The sequence below is a fragment of the Dermochelys coriacea genome, chromosome 1 (genome assembly GCF_009764565.3).
Source record: "Dermochelys coriacea isolate rDerCor1 chromosome 1, rDerCor1.pri.v4, whole genome shotgun sequence".
NCBI classification, from domain to species: Eukaryota; Metazoa; Chordata; order Testudines; family Dermochelyidae; genus Dermochelys; species Dermochelys coriacea.
In genome coordinates, this window is record NC_050068.2 from 36,557,224 (window position 1) to 36,570,723 (window position 13,500).

Here is a 13,500-nt window from a genome sequence, read left to right on the forward strand (position 1 = left end):
CTTCCCACCCCAGGTTGGAAAACAGTGAATTAGCATTTATATGAATCCAGGTTTGTATTGCAGAGGGTATTCAGTATCTGTGTTTCCTGTTTTCACAGGATAGCTTCAGTTCTACTTGATGGCAATATACTGTGTGTCTTTGACCTGACAAGAAGTAACTTGCAAAATGTCAGGTTTCAGAGTAGCAGCCGTGTTAGTCTGTATCTGCAAAAAGAATTTTTTGTGGCACCTCAGAGATTAACAAATTTATTAGAGCATAAGCTTTCGTGAGCTACAGCTCACATCATCATGTTTGGGTTTTTGTTTGTTTGTTTGTTTTTTGTTCTGTAGGATCGGATGGAGGCTGCCAGCAAGATAATTAACATCATAAGAAGTAGGAGACCTCAAATGGTTAGAGGTGTAGAGGCACTTTGTGATGCATACATCACATTAGCAAATCTGGATGCCACTCCATGGAAATCTCAAAGAAGTAAGTATTTGAAAAGAGGGCTTCTTGGTCAGTAGTTAAGCAATGTATTTAGAGTCACAATTACTAAGCTTTACTCCCAGCTCTACCATTGCCTTATCTTGAGGCGGTCACTGAGTCTCTCTAGCCTTCAGTTCCCCCAGCTGTAAAATAGGCATGACACTGCATAAGGTGGGGATAGGTCAGTTAACTATTGTTTTCTTGAGATCCTTGGACGAAAGATGCTATTTAAATATCAAGTATTATTATCAAAATGCAGATGGGCTGCTGTACTGCTATGTCCTAATTATGTTAAATATAAGACCTACTCTGATTTAGAAGTCTCATGAAACAACTTTCACTGTGAGGTTCAGCTGGAGTGGTTCTTGGATATGAGAACTCCAGAGAATTCCTAGTGCTACTGGGAGCAAGGGCCCTGGAACAGGGGAGGCCAGGGGGTCATGACCCCATCCCTTTTGGCCCATGACCCCGGCAGTAGGGGTGAGCAACAAGGGAGGGGGCAGAGAGGAACGAGTGGAGGCTGGGGTATTGTGAGGAGGGGTGGAGTGGGGATGAGGTCTGGGGGGGAGTGGCAGCACGAGGGTGGGGTCTCGGGGAAGGGGCAGCGCAGGGGCAGGGACTCGGCGGGAAAGGGGCAAGATGGGGCCTCAGTAAAAAAGGGTGGGGCATCTGGTGGGTGAGGAGGCATGAGCACATGGGCTTGCAGAGAAGGGGCAGCGTGAGGGTGGCGGCTTGGGGGGTGGGGCCATGGTTCGGCCACTGGTGGCCCCCTACTTTCAGGGAGCTTCCATTGCTCCTGACTGTGAGGGAAGGGTTTTCATTACCTCCGTCTGGCTCCTTAGATGAAAGGGCCCAAGGACTGCTTATGAGAGTAGCAGCCCTTTCCCTCACTCAGATATTGGGTTCAGGACCCAGACTGAGCAACCTTTTGGGGGAAAACAGGGTAAACTGCAGTTCTTGATTTAAAATAACGCATTGATTTTCACTGCAGAAGGCATAAGTATTCCTGCTGGCCAGCCTATTACTAAACTGAAGAACTTGGAGGATGTTGTTGTTCCCACCATGGAAATTAAGGTGAATAAAGTTGAGATATATTTACAATTTAATATGCATCCATTTCTTCTCAATGGAAGTCAGGGTATGTGGTCCTTTGCTTTTTTTTTTCTTTGCTTTAAATGCCCTCTTTCCCCACCTTTGTTGAGTTTATGTATGTGCTTATGAGTACACGTTTACATACTTCTATATTTTTTCAATAGATTTTGGTATATATTTGTGATATTGTATATTCATGTCTTAATATAGATTTTGTTTCATTAGGTTTTTATATGCTTATTTTTAGTGCTGGTATGATTAATAAACTACTTGACCTTGGGAGACTATAGATATCCTATAGTAACAATCTTGCATTGTTTAAAGGCTGCTAATGAAGTTTGTAAAGCTTCAGGTCTATAGATGATGAAACATTTTTCCTCAGTGTAATGAATCTGATATTTTATAGTAATTTTTAATTATAATTTCAGGTGGACCCTACTGGGAAATATGAAAATTTGGTGACAATAAGGTCATTCAAGCCAGAGTTTCGCTTAGCAGGAGGCCTGAATCTGCCTAAAATAATAGATTGTATAGGATCAGATGGAAAAGAGAGGAGGCAACTTGTCAAGGTGAGCTCTATATGATGTAGTTGCCAGAAAGCAGTGTCCTGTTTCTACAAGTCCATAGACATGGAGCCAAATTTTTAAAAGCATTAAGTGTTGCTTTGCTAAGTGTTTCAATGCCTAAGTGACTTAGGAGCCTCACTCATTTTCAAAAGTGACATGAGCATTTAGGAGCCTAAGTCCCACTGACCTTCAACGAGACTTGCCTATGTCACCTTTTGAAAATGAGAGTTAGGCTCCTAGGTCAGTTAGGCATAGCAATGCCCAAATACCTTTAAAAATCAGGGCCATGGAGAAAGTTGTGATCTGAGTACAGGAATGAAAGCCTGAAACTCTTTAAGTTCTCATTCCAGCTCTCTAGCAGACTCCTCCTATGTGCTTGGGTGCATCACTTAAGATCTCTGTCTGTTTCCCCAGTATGGGTTGTTTCGAGTGTTTGTTTGTATAAGTATTTTGAAAAGTTTTCAGAGTAGCAGCCGTGTTAGTCTGTATTTGCAAAAATAAAAGGAGTACTTGTGGCACCTTAGAGACTAACAAATTTATTTGAGCATAAGTTTTCGTGAGCTACAGCTAGCTCACGGAAGCTTATGCTCAAATAAATTTGTTAGTCTCTAAGGTGCCACAAGTACTCCTTTTATTTTGAAAAAGAAATCACCAAGTATCTATAGAATATACTAATTTGTATACATCTGTCCTCCTACAATGTGCACATGTACTATTACCCACAACTGGATAGAATATGAGACCTGCTGAAGTGTGTGATTATTTATGTTCCTTCTAGTGGCTGGAGTGTATATTGAAATAAAGCACTTTATTTTCACACTGCTAAGCAAATATGTGCTCAGAAGTTCATGCTTATTGATATAGAATCGTAGAAGATTAGAGTTGGAAGAGACCTCAGGAGGTCATCTAGTCCAGCCCTCTTTATTCTAAGTGCTTAGTCTTGTTTTCCTTAGAAATAAAAGGATTACTAGTTGGAGAGAATTTAAAAGCAGAGACTTTGAAATTTCAAACATATATACAAGAGTCTAGAAAAGTTACTTTAGAATGGATTGATTTGATTAATGATCTCTAACTCCATTTATACATTCCCAAGTGACTTTAAAAATAGTGACTGCATTAGTTGAACTCACTTCATTTCTAGCCCATCTGATTGCATAGTGATATAGCACTACTCTTGGGAAATGTGGGGTTTTACAGATCTCTGGCAGTGGTAACTAGGACTGTGTTGCAGTTGTGGTACTCTGAGACCCTAGGAAAAGCTGCGATCTGCAGTCCTCATGGCTAATTATGGGATAGGGTGTAACGGTGAATGAAATGAAATCTTTTTAAAAGCATGCCTACGTAAGTAAGTTATATAGGTTTTGGAAACCCTAAAAATCAAAAAGAAAATGTTTAACATGGGAAGAAGGAATAAAAACTGGTAGAACAACTTTATTTTCAAGCTTCTGAAGTATACTACAAAACCAAGTATTAATTACATTTGCATAGCTTGACTTGGGTGGATAGGAGAATATTTAATTTTTATGTTTTATGGAGGCTGTTGCTCTTCTAAGAGCACCTTTATTGCAATAAAGAAGAAGTTGGATGTTAGAAGTATTGTCCTTTAATTGCTTTTTGTATTTCTTCTAAAGGGCCGGGATGACCTGAGACAGGATGCTGTCATGCAGCAGGTTTTCCAGATGTGCAATACACTGCTCCAGCAAAACACTGAAACCAGAAAAAGAAAACTCACGATCCGAAGATATAAGGTAGTCTCCAGCTGCTGCTGCAGCAGAATTGTGATAAATGGCACTTGTGTAGTGTGACAATTTTACTCTCTTCTTTTATCTCTATAATCCAAAAGCTAGCTAAAAGTACTGTATGTTGTCAAGAAATTAACTATGTCCTCGGGTAGGGCAGAGTTCAGATAAAACAAAGGCTACCATTTAATTTTCCACAGACAATAAAAGTCCACAGAAAAATTATTTGGTGCCCTGATGTCTATTTAAATACTCTTGGAAGATTTCTTTGCACAGACTTGGAACAGTAAAATGAGAAAGCCATGTACTGCCACTCAGTTGTAAGCTGCTGACCATTAGGCTTCAGCACACAAGATCATTTAAGATTTCTCTTTAATTTCAGTCTTGTAGGATCCCTTACAAGTTCAACTTCCTAAATCTGCAAATGCAGGATCTGAAAGTTGGAACTGTGTTTGATGAGACAAAGAATGAATTTAATATTTCTGGATATAGAAAATTAGTTTGGACATAAGCTTTTTCTCTTTTTCTTCCCTTTAATGTGTATGGTGTGTACAAATCTATTATAAAAAGAGTTAAAATGAGCTGATAATTTTTTTAAATGAAAGTTGAATGAGCTTTCTCTTTGACAAATTGAAACTGTGTGTTTCAGTCTGTGAAGTGATTTATCCTAATTTGTTATGTATCCTATAATACTTTCAAGAACTCATAGGTGGATTTCACTCTGTCTTGCTTAAATAGTCTTCAAACAAACTTGGTATATTTTGTAAACATGCAAAATGAAGGAGGACAGGGAGGAAGGAAAAGTGTTAATAAGGTTTTTAAATGTATATAATGGAAAATATGATCATGAAAACACAAACCCCCTCTTTACTATGAGATTTCGAGTCTTTCATAATCCATCATCAATAAATAGCAAGGACAAGAAGATAGAAGATTTACAAAAAACAAAGGAGTAGGAAGGAATCAAAACTAAAAGAGATACCCACCACTCAATAGCCAGAGGATTGTTTAGTCTCCTTACCAATTCAGTCTGCTAAGGCAACCAACAAGGAAGGGGCATTTAGAGCCAATTGTGATGTGGACATCTATTGCCAGATACTAGTGAACAGACTAAATTTGTGAGATTCGATAATGGTTTAAAAACTGGCTGATAGGTCAGAAGGTACCACTATGGTCATCTTTTTTTTTTTTTTTTTTTTTTTTTCCACCAAATGCATCCGATGAAGTGAGCTGTAGCTCACGAAAGCTTATGCTCTAATAAATTTGTTAGTCTCTAAGGTGCCACAAGTACTCCTTTTCTTTTTGCGAATACAGACTAACACGGCTGCTACTCTGAAACCTATGGTCATCTTGTATCTCCAATTTCACATATGCTCATTGCAATTGTTACATGGTATCTTAATCCAAGAAATTGCTTGTAATAATCCTGTGAAGTTTGTGTTGAACTATTAGTAATCATTGCATCATTTTATTACCTGACCAAACATGGAAACTCAGCAGGGTAATTATGTTGTATTGAAGTATTAGTAATAGCTGTAAATGGTTCCCTAGCAGTTTCTTTTGCTAAAATGAGGTCTTGCAGTTGTGCTTAGAAAAAGCTGTATAAAAACAAGTGTGATGCTGTATGGCACAAGCTTGTGTTTGAAACAAAGCCGCATGGCAAAAGACGATAAAAGGTAGCTGCATCTTCTCCATTTTGTCTTCAGTCCTGCTTCTTACCTCTTTTTATGTATGTGACTGTTTTACCATTTAACATCTCTCTTGTTTTCTTTTTTCTTTATTATAAACCTTTAGTTTTAGACACTAAAGGATTGGCTGTCAGTGTGGTATTTTGTGTAAGATCCAAACCTATACTGACTTGGTGATGTGGCTGACCCTTTGGGGTCAGAAGAAAATTTTGTCTATATGAGCAGAGGTTTTTTTAAAATAACTTTTCACTGTACTGGACCTAGGTGAGCACTAGGTGCTGATTGGGAGACAGAATTGGGATGAAATAAAGGGGGCTATGTGATTTCTTTTTTGCTTCTTGATAACCAATGTGGGGAATCAGAAGCACAGTTCGTGACTGGTTGAGGAGTTTAACTTCAGTGTTACCCACCAGTCTTGGGAGTATCTGCTCTCCCTTTTGCAGCCTGTCCTGACCTTGGGGCAGCCCTCACTGGAAATGCCAAGTACACTGGGTCATAACAAGGTATGTTGAACTCAATTGTACAGTCTACTCCAATACACATGCCTTTTTAAGAGATGCATGTTATGTTTGTCGTGTTGGTATTGTTTTCCCAGGTGGTGCCCCTTTCTCAGAGAAGTGGTGTCCTGGAGTGGTGCTCAGGGACAGCTCCCATCGGTGAATTCCTTGTGAATCTTGAAGAGGGCGCTCACAGGAGATACAGGCCAAAAGACTACAGTAGTACTTACTGCCAAAAGATTATGATGGTGAGTTACAATAGCAAAAAATCTTGCTCATTTAGTGTTATGCAGAGCTTCTTTAGAGTTTTGACCTTTTAAAAAAAAAAATGAAGTATTGTGTTAAATAAATTTTTGTTATAAGCACAATACTAAAAACTGAGAATATAGGCAATGAAATAGAACTACTTAACCAGATCTCCAGGTTTATATGACAATAACCTGAGGTTAGTTACTAAAAGTCTAAATTATAAAGTAAAAACTTGGCATGAGAAGGAACAAACTATAGTTGGATCTCCAATAGTATCATGTGATGATCCCTTTCATTATCAAAGCTCAGTTGAAGTTCAAAATGGACCCTTTGTGGAAACCGAACAGGGCATGCCATATTTTGCAGAATTAATTTACATTTGTCAGTGTTTCTCATCATAGAGAACACAGTAGTTTATGAAAACTAGAAAATAATTTAATTATTAACATGAATACAAAGAAGTTTTATCACAGCTACAAGATTGTGTATCTGTGTTAGAGAGAGAGCATTTGATATGGGAGTAGAACATTGTGTATTTCTTTCCAAAGATTGGAGTAGGCTCCATCCAAACTAGTTAATGGGTGAAAACATGTCTACTTTATTTGTGGTTTGTTTAAAGGATGCACAAAAACAGCATTCTGAAGAGAAATACAACATCTTTATGGACATTTGCCAGAACTTTCAACCTGTGTTTCGCTATTTCTGCATGGAAAAATTCCTGGACCCAGCTGTTTGGTTTGAAAAACGATTGGCATATACTCGCAGTGTAGCTACATCATCTATCGGTATGTAAAGCAACTACTATCATTCTTTTCAAGAGAATATATTTTCAAACCTAATGTTGGTATAAACTAGCATAACTATAAACAAGGAGATTTGAACATTTTACAGTAACAGCAATTAAGCTAAGACATGTTGGATGGGAAATAAAGAATAACAAAAACAGGTGTTTTGTTTTTTTTAAATGATGCCTTCCAGCACCCAGTTTATTGAAACACTGATTCCATTGGTCTCACTAGAAAGACTGTATCAAACATTGCTGTTTTGCTTTTATAAGATTTTTTTTAAGTCCTAGAAGATTTAAAATATATTTTCAGTCAAACACTCATTTCCCCCGCCTCTCTCCCCCAAGAACTGAACCAAAGAAAGGCTCCATTTTTACTTTCTTTGTGCACCAGCATCATTAGTGGTATTTATAGTAATCTACTCAATTGGGGGGGAGGGGGTATTACCTAACGGCTGCTCCAGTTAACAGGGAAATGCAAAAAGTGGGTTTTTAATAAGATTCCATAAAATTGATTTTTTTTCCTTAACTCCTAGATAATTGAGTTCTGGAGTTAAAATAAATATTTAGGTTCTGGAAGGCATCCAATAGTGTTAAAGTAGGCTCTGTCTTCGGTCTAAACAACATGGCAAGAATCTCTATTTAATGTAAGATGAACATATTGAGCCTGTTTCAGAGTAGCAGCCGTGTTAGTCTGTATCTGCAAAAAGAAAAGGAGTACTTGTGGCACCTTAGAGACTAATAAATTTATTTGAGCATAAGCTTTCGTGAGCTACAGCTCACTTCATCCAATGCATGCAGTGGAAAATACACTGGGGAGATTTTATATACACAGAGAACATGAAACAATGGGTGTTACCATACACACTGTAACGAGAGTGATCAGGTAAGGTGAGCTATTACCAGCAGGAGAGAAAAAAAAACCTTTTATAGTGATAATCAAGGTGGGCCATTTCTAGCAGTTGACAAGAACATGTGAGGAACAGTGGGGGAGGAAATAGTTTTACTTTGTGTAATGACCCATCCACTCCCAGTCTTTATTCAAGCCTAATTTAATGGTGTCCAGTTCAATTCAGCAGTCTCTCGTTGGAGTCTGTTTTTGAAGTTTTTTTGTTGAAGAATAGCCACTTTTAGGTCTGTAATCGAGTGACCAGAGAGATTGAAGTATTCTCCAACTGGTTTTTGAATGTTATAATTCTTGACGTCTGATTTGTGTCCATTTATTCTTTTACGTAGAGACTGTCCAGTTTGACCAATGTACATGGCAGAGGGGCATTGCTGGCACATGATGGCATATATCACATTGGTAGATGTGCAGGTGAACGAGCCTCTGATAGTGTGGCTGATGTGATTAGGCTCTATGATGGTGTCCCCTGAATAGATATGTGGACACAGTTGGCAATGGGCTTTGTTGCAAGAATAGATTCCTGGGTTAGTGGTTCTGTTGTGTGGTTTGTGGTTGCTGGTGAGTATTTGCTTCAGGTTGGGGGGCTGTCTGTCCTGGCCTGTCTCCCAAGATCTGTGAGAGTGATGAGCCTTCCTTCAGGATAGGTTGTAGATCCTTGATGATGCGTTGGAGAGGTTTTAGTTGGGGGCTGAAGGTGACGGCTAGATGTATGCCTTCTCCTAGGGCAAATCCCTGTGCTGTAGACCTGTACACAGCCCAATGACATGTTTAAGACCTCAACATGCAGCTTAAGTGGTGTACACAGTCCTATACAGAACCATAGTCTTTCATACGTTTTCACACACAAAGATGATGTCCATACTTTGAATTCAATATGTTATACACAGTACAATAGAATCTACTGATTGACATATGACCCGGAGACTTATTTGTGAATGACTGAATTTAACAAATTAGTGGGTTTGTTGTCAGCTAATAAGAAAAAGATAATGCATCACAAAATGCATGTTGTACATTTATTTTGGAAATTGTAGTAGTTATTTATTATATGCCAGAATGAACTTATGAAATACTCTGTTTTTTAAAAATATGAAACTTTGCTAGTAGTCACTCACTACAGCATCTCCTATCAAATTGTTTTGCTGAAAAGTGAGGAAAGATTGCTTCTTTTGTATGTATTTATAGATTAGCAAAATCCAGATGTGTGAGTTCTACTCCATATTAACTGTTTTTGACTTGTTCTTTATTTTACCATGAATCTACTTTCTTACTTGGACTGGTTTTATGAAGTCATAGGGCTAAATTGTCTGCTGATGCAAATGGGAAGAATTCTTCTGAAATAGAGCTGTGCGCATTTACAACAGCAGACACTTTCACCTATTTTATCTAATTCATCTCTTCGTTTGCAAACATGTTGCATGACATTTGGTATTCTGTACTGGAGCTACATGTATACATAGAACTGTGTATTATTTTTCTCTTACTTTTAACTTGTTTACATAAATCAAGCTTATTCTATGAATATGTTCTATTAGAATTTTCAACATTTTTACAAAGGTGAATGTGTAAGGCATAATCATGTACACTAAGGAGCAATCACATACACTAAAATTTAAAATAGTTTTACAAATCATGATTACATACAGATAGCTTCATTTTGAGATAATCTCTTTTCAGTTGGTTACATACTTGGGCTTGGAGATAGACATGTACAGAATATCCTGATAGATGAGCAAACTGCAGAATTGGTGCACATAGATCTAGGTAAGAGGAAAAGTTTAAAAAAAAAAAAAAAAAAAAGCTTTCAATTTTCTTTTCCTAAACATTTTTGTAACATTTCACTATATATCGAATTTCAGGGGTTGCTTTTGAACAGGGCAAAATCCTTCCCACACCAGAAACTGTTCCCTTTAGGTTAACCAGAGACATTGTGGATGGGATGGGCATCACTGGCGTGGAGGGAGTCTTTAGAAGGTAAGTGATGCTTCTTAGGTGTAAAAGGGCAGCAGAAGGTCCCTTAAATTATGATTGTTTATAATATGTAATATAGTGCAGAGAGTGTTGAGAGAACACTTAACTTCCTATGGAGAGTAACCAAATCTGAATTAGTACCATGTAACAATCAATTATGGAATCTTTAATATTGTCCTTCAGTTGCACAGCTTCTCTTCTCATTTATCACTAATGGGTTAACGCTGCCCATTGATGGAGTTCAGAGGTGGTCAGTTGTTGTTGCTGGAGACTCCCATCAGTGCATGCCACTAGATTTTCTCCCTTTGGCAATGGAACACATTGATGGTGCAGTTTCTCTTGACCATTTTGTTTTACGGTAGACCCCTTATTTTACTCGAGATTGAGTGTTGGGGCACACTCTGCTAGGCCTTTCCCTTTTGTGGCACTAGTACCCCTTTGGGGGTTCCTCCTGCTACCCACCTGGTCTGATATCCAAATTCTGGAGTCCTCAGTGAGTAGTTTAAATAATAAACTTTATTTAAAAAAAGAAAGTAAAACCATAAGCACTGGAGCTCTGTTGGTAAGGCAGAATCACAGTAGGGCAAACGCACACGCACCCTTAGCCAGATTGCTTGCCAAAGAACTGATGAGAATGTAAAATATATATATGTATTATCAGTTGACCAATCAGTACAGAAAAACAGGTTACGAAATCAGAAACTGTTGCTTGGTAAGATGAGAAAACTGGTGCTAGGCAGTAACAACCATAACAGGTCCTCGAGACCCGCACTTCTCTGTCCAGGAGTCCCTTCTGCACATGTGCAGATCCGCAAATTTCACTCTTAGGCTGCACTCGCTCTATGCACCCTATGCTGTTAGAGCAGCCTACAGTGAGTAGTTCATAAAAATAGAACACCTCAAAATCACTGTACGTACGTAGCATAAGTTGCAGTATGATGCTCTGATTGTTTTCTTCTTGCCTTCAAACCACTGCAAAGGCATTTCCAATGCTTTGAAGGCATGTCAACTTGCTCATATAAAACTGGTCGTTTGTAAGACTGGTGTTGAGAGTCTTCTGTATAACTTCAGTTTTGATTTGTTTTCTTGTGATAGATGTAGCTGCGCACTAGCCAAGGAGAACATGGTTTTTGACCTAATAGACATAAGGTTAGAAACCCCTCCCTCCAGTGTATCTAGAAATGAGACCAGACATCCTTTACCAAGGTCCTATCCCCCATTCAGCCCATTTACACTTGACAGCTTGGCTGTTGGGACAGAACTATTAATTAGGCTTGCACTGTTCTCCAAAGTGAAAGGGAATTTACTTTTCTTCAAGAAGCTTGAACACAAAAGGTCTAATCTGAATCTAGATAAAGTTTATCTTGTGGTATCAAGGGAAAACAGAAACCCCAAGAACCCGGATACCCAGCTATTCTGGATTTCCTTCAGAAGGTATACAGGCTCATGCTGATTAGTACTTGGATGGGTGACTCCCTAGGGACATTGGGTGTTCCTCAGCACCCAGAGTCACAGCAAGTCTCAGGTCGCAAGTTACACACCAATACCCATGCAGTAGGTAGCACGACCAATTAGTGACCAGAGGAACAGGCTAGTTCAAACTGGACACTCCTCCAAAGGATTTATATTCCCCTGTTCAAATGAAGAACAGCTTTCGAAGCCAATGCAGAGAATTGCTCACCCAGTGTCAAAACAGACATGTCAGGACTCATCCATAGCCGGTTATCTCCAGTGGCTGGGATTGCTGTGCCATGCCTTGGCTTCATCCCTTGAGTGGATGCACTTGTAGAAATTCCTTTTGAGGACATGGAACTACACACCGGATGCCGTGCAGTGCAAAATTATGTGTCATTCTCAGATCGCATCTGAATGTCCCTTTGTGGGCAGCTGAATACAAACAACATGCAGACAGTTGAGCTGGTTTTCACTCTGGACCCTTTCATGCTCACAGTGGAATCAAGATTCATTTGCGGGGGAGGAGCACATACTTGGAAAACAAATTTCCAAAATCTCAGCATACACATCCTTGTAGTTCACTTCGACAGCTAGTCCTTGAAGCCTCCAGCAACAACACTGGGCCCCCTACAAATTCACAGGTGTGGGACATTAGCCCATTAGTGAAGAATGGAGAGAGAAGATGCTAACAGAAAATTCAGGTCAGAAATTCCTCAGTCATTTTCTAAAATGGAAGCTTCAGTGAGGATAATCTTGTGGTAAAATAATCTCTGAGAAGGGTATGAATACCAGTTGTTTAAATGATAGAAAAATACTCTTTGGTTTTACTAAAATGGGAGAAAATTCAAAAATGTGTATTTAAAAAAAAAAAATTTTGTAGATGCTGTGAGAAGACTATGACTGTTATGAGAAATTCCCAAGAAGCTTTGCTGACTATCGTAGAGGTAAATGTTTCTTCATGCTTTCTGATGGAAAACTGAAAGAAAACTTTTAATTCCCTGCCTTCATATATGCACACTGGAATGTTTTATGACTCTTACTATCAACTACAAATGAATATTTGTAACAAGCTTTTTCACAGGTTTCAGAGTAGCAGCTGTGTTAGTCTGTATTCGCAAAAAGAAAAGGAGTACTTGTGGCACCTTAGAGACTAACAAATTTATTAGAGCATAAGCTTTCGTGAGCTACAGCTCACTTCATCGGAAGCATTAAATTTGCATAAATGCATAAATGCATCCGATGAAGTGAGCTGTAGCTCACGAAAGCTTATGCTCTAATAAATTTGTAAGTCTCTAAGGTGCCACAAGTACTCCTTTTCTTTTTGCGAATACAGACTAACACGGCTGCTACTCTGAAACCAGAAAATATCAGTTTGGTTATTTTGCCCTGGCAACATGATGTTACTTTTAAAGAACATAATAATCAAGGCACAACCATAAAACAATGCTAACACACAACCAAACACTCAACAAAATAAGAGAAACAATGATGTTTTGCTACACAAGCTTCTTAATAATTTGAAAATTAAAAAGGAATTTAAAAAGGAGCATAAGATTGTGTACTGAAAACCAATAACAATATTTAATCATTAAAAATAATGACCTTTTAATTCTAGAGATGGGCCAATGCAGCCAAATTTGGATTGGATCAGAAGTTCTTCAATGTCTGGGAATGGTCAGAGGTGCAGGGTTTTGATTCTGGACCATGTCTGCTTAATTGAGACATTCTGATTCTACTGGATTGTGCCAAATAAGAGGATTTTACCCATGTGTCTAGCATGGCTTCAGCTGTTTTATTTATGTCTTCCTGTTAGGGCACTGAACTAGTTGTAGTTTAAAACTTAATTTAAAAAGATAATTCTTTCCTGTGTAGGTGCTGCTCTATGATCCTCTCTTTGACTGGACCATGAATCCTTTGAAAGCGTTGTATTTGCAACAGAGACCAGAGGATGAGGCTGACATCAACTCCACACTCAATACCAGTGATCAGGAATGTAACCGAAAAGCCAGGTAAGAGGTGCTTCTTAATTTCTTGCCTTGGATTTTATACTTTTCTCTTCTTACCCAAAGTTGTTCATCCTATTCGG

The 13,500-nt window shown here is 38.6% G+C and overlaps 1 protein-coding gene across 1 annotated transcript in view; it reads left to right on the forward strand.

Moving 5' to 3' along the window:
- ATM (ATM serine/threonine kinase) overlaps positions 1-13,500 on the forward strand; it is a 109,839-nt gene that overhangs the window by 94,265 nt on the left and 2,074 nt on the right. Inside the window, 10 exon segments of the mRNA XM_043504228.1 lie at positions 331-469; positions 1,458-1,540; positions 1,987-2,127; positions 3,756-3,872; positions 6,147-6,296; positions 6,917-7,082; positions 9,666-9,752; positions 9,848-9,962; positions 12,295-12,358; positions 13,287-13,423. Of these exon segments, the coding sequence (XP_043360163.1) occupies positions 331-469; positions 1,458-1,540; positions 1,987-2,127; positions 3,756-3,872; positions 6,147-6,296; positions 6,917-7,082; positions 9,666-9,752; positions 9,848-9,962; positions 12,295-12,358; positions 13,287-13,423 (1,199 nt within the window).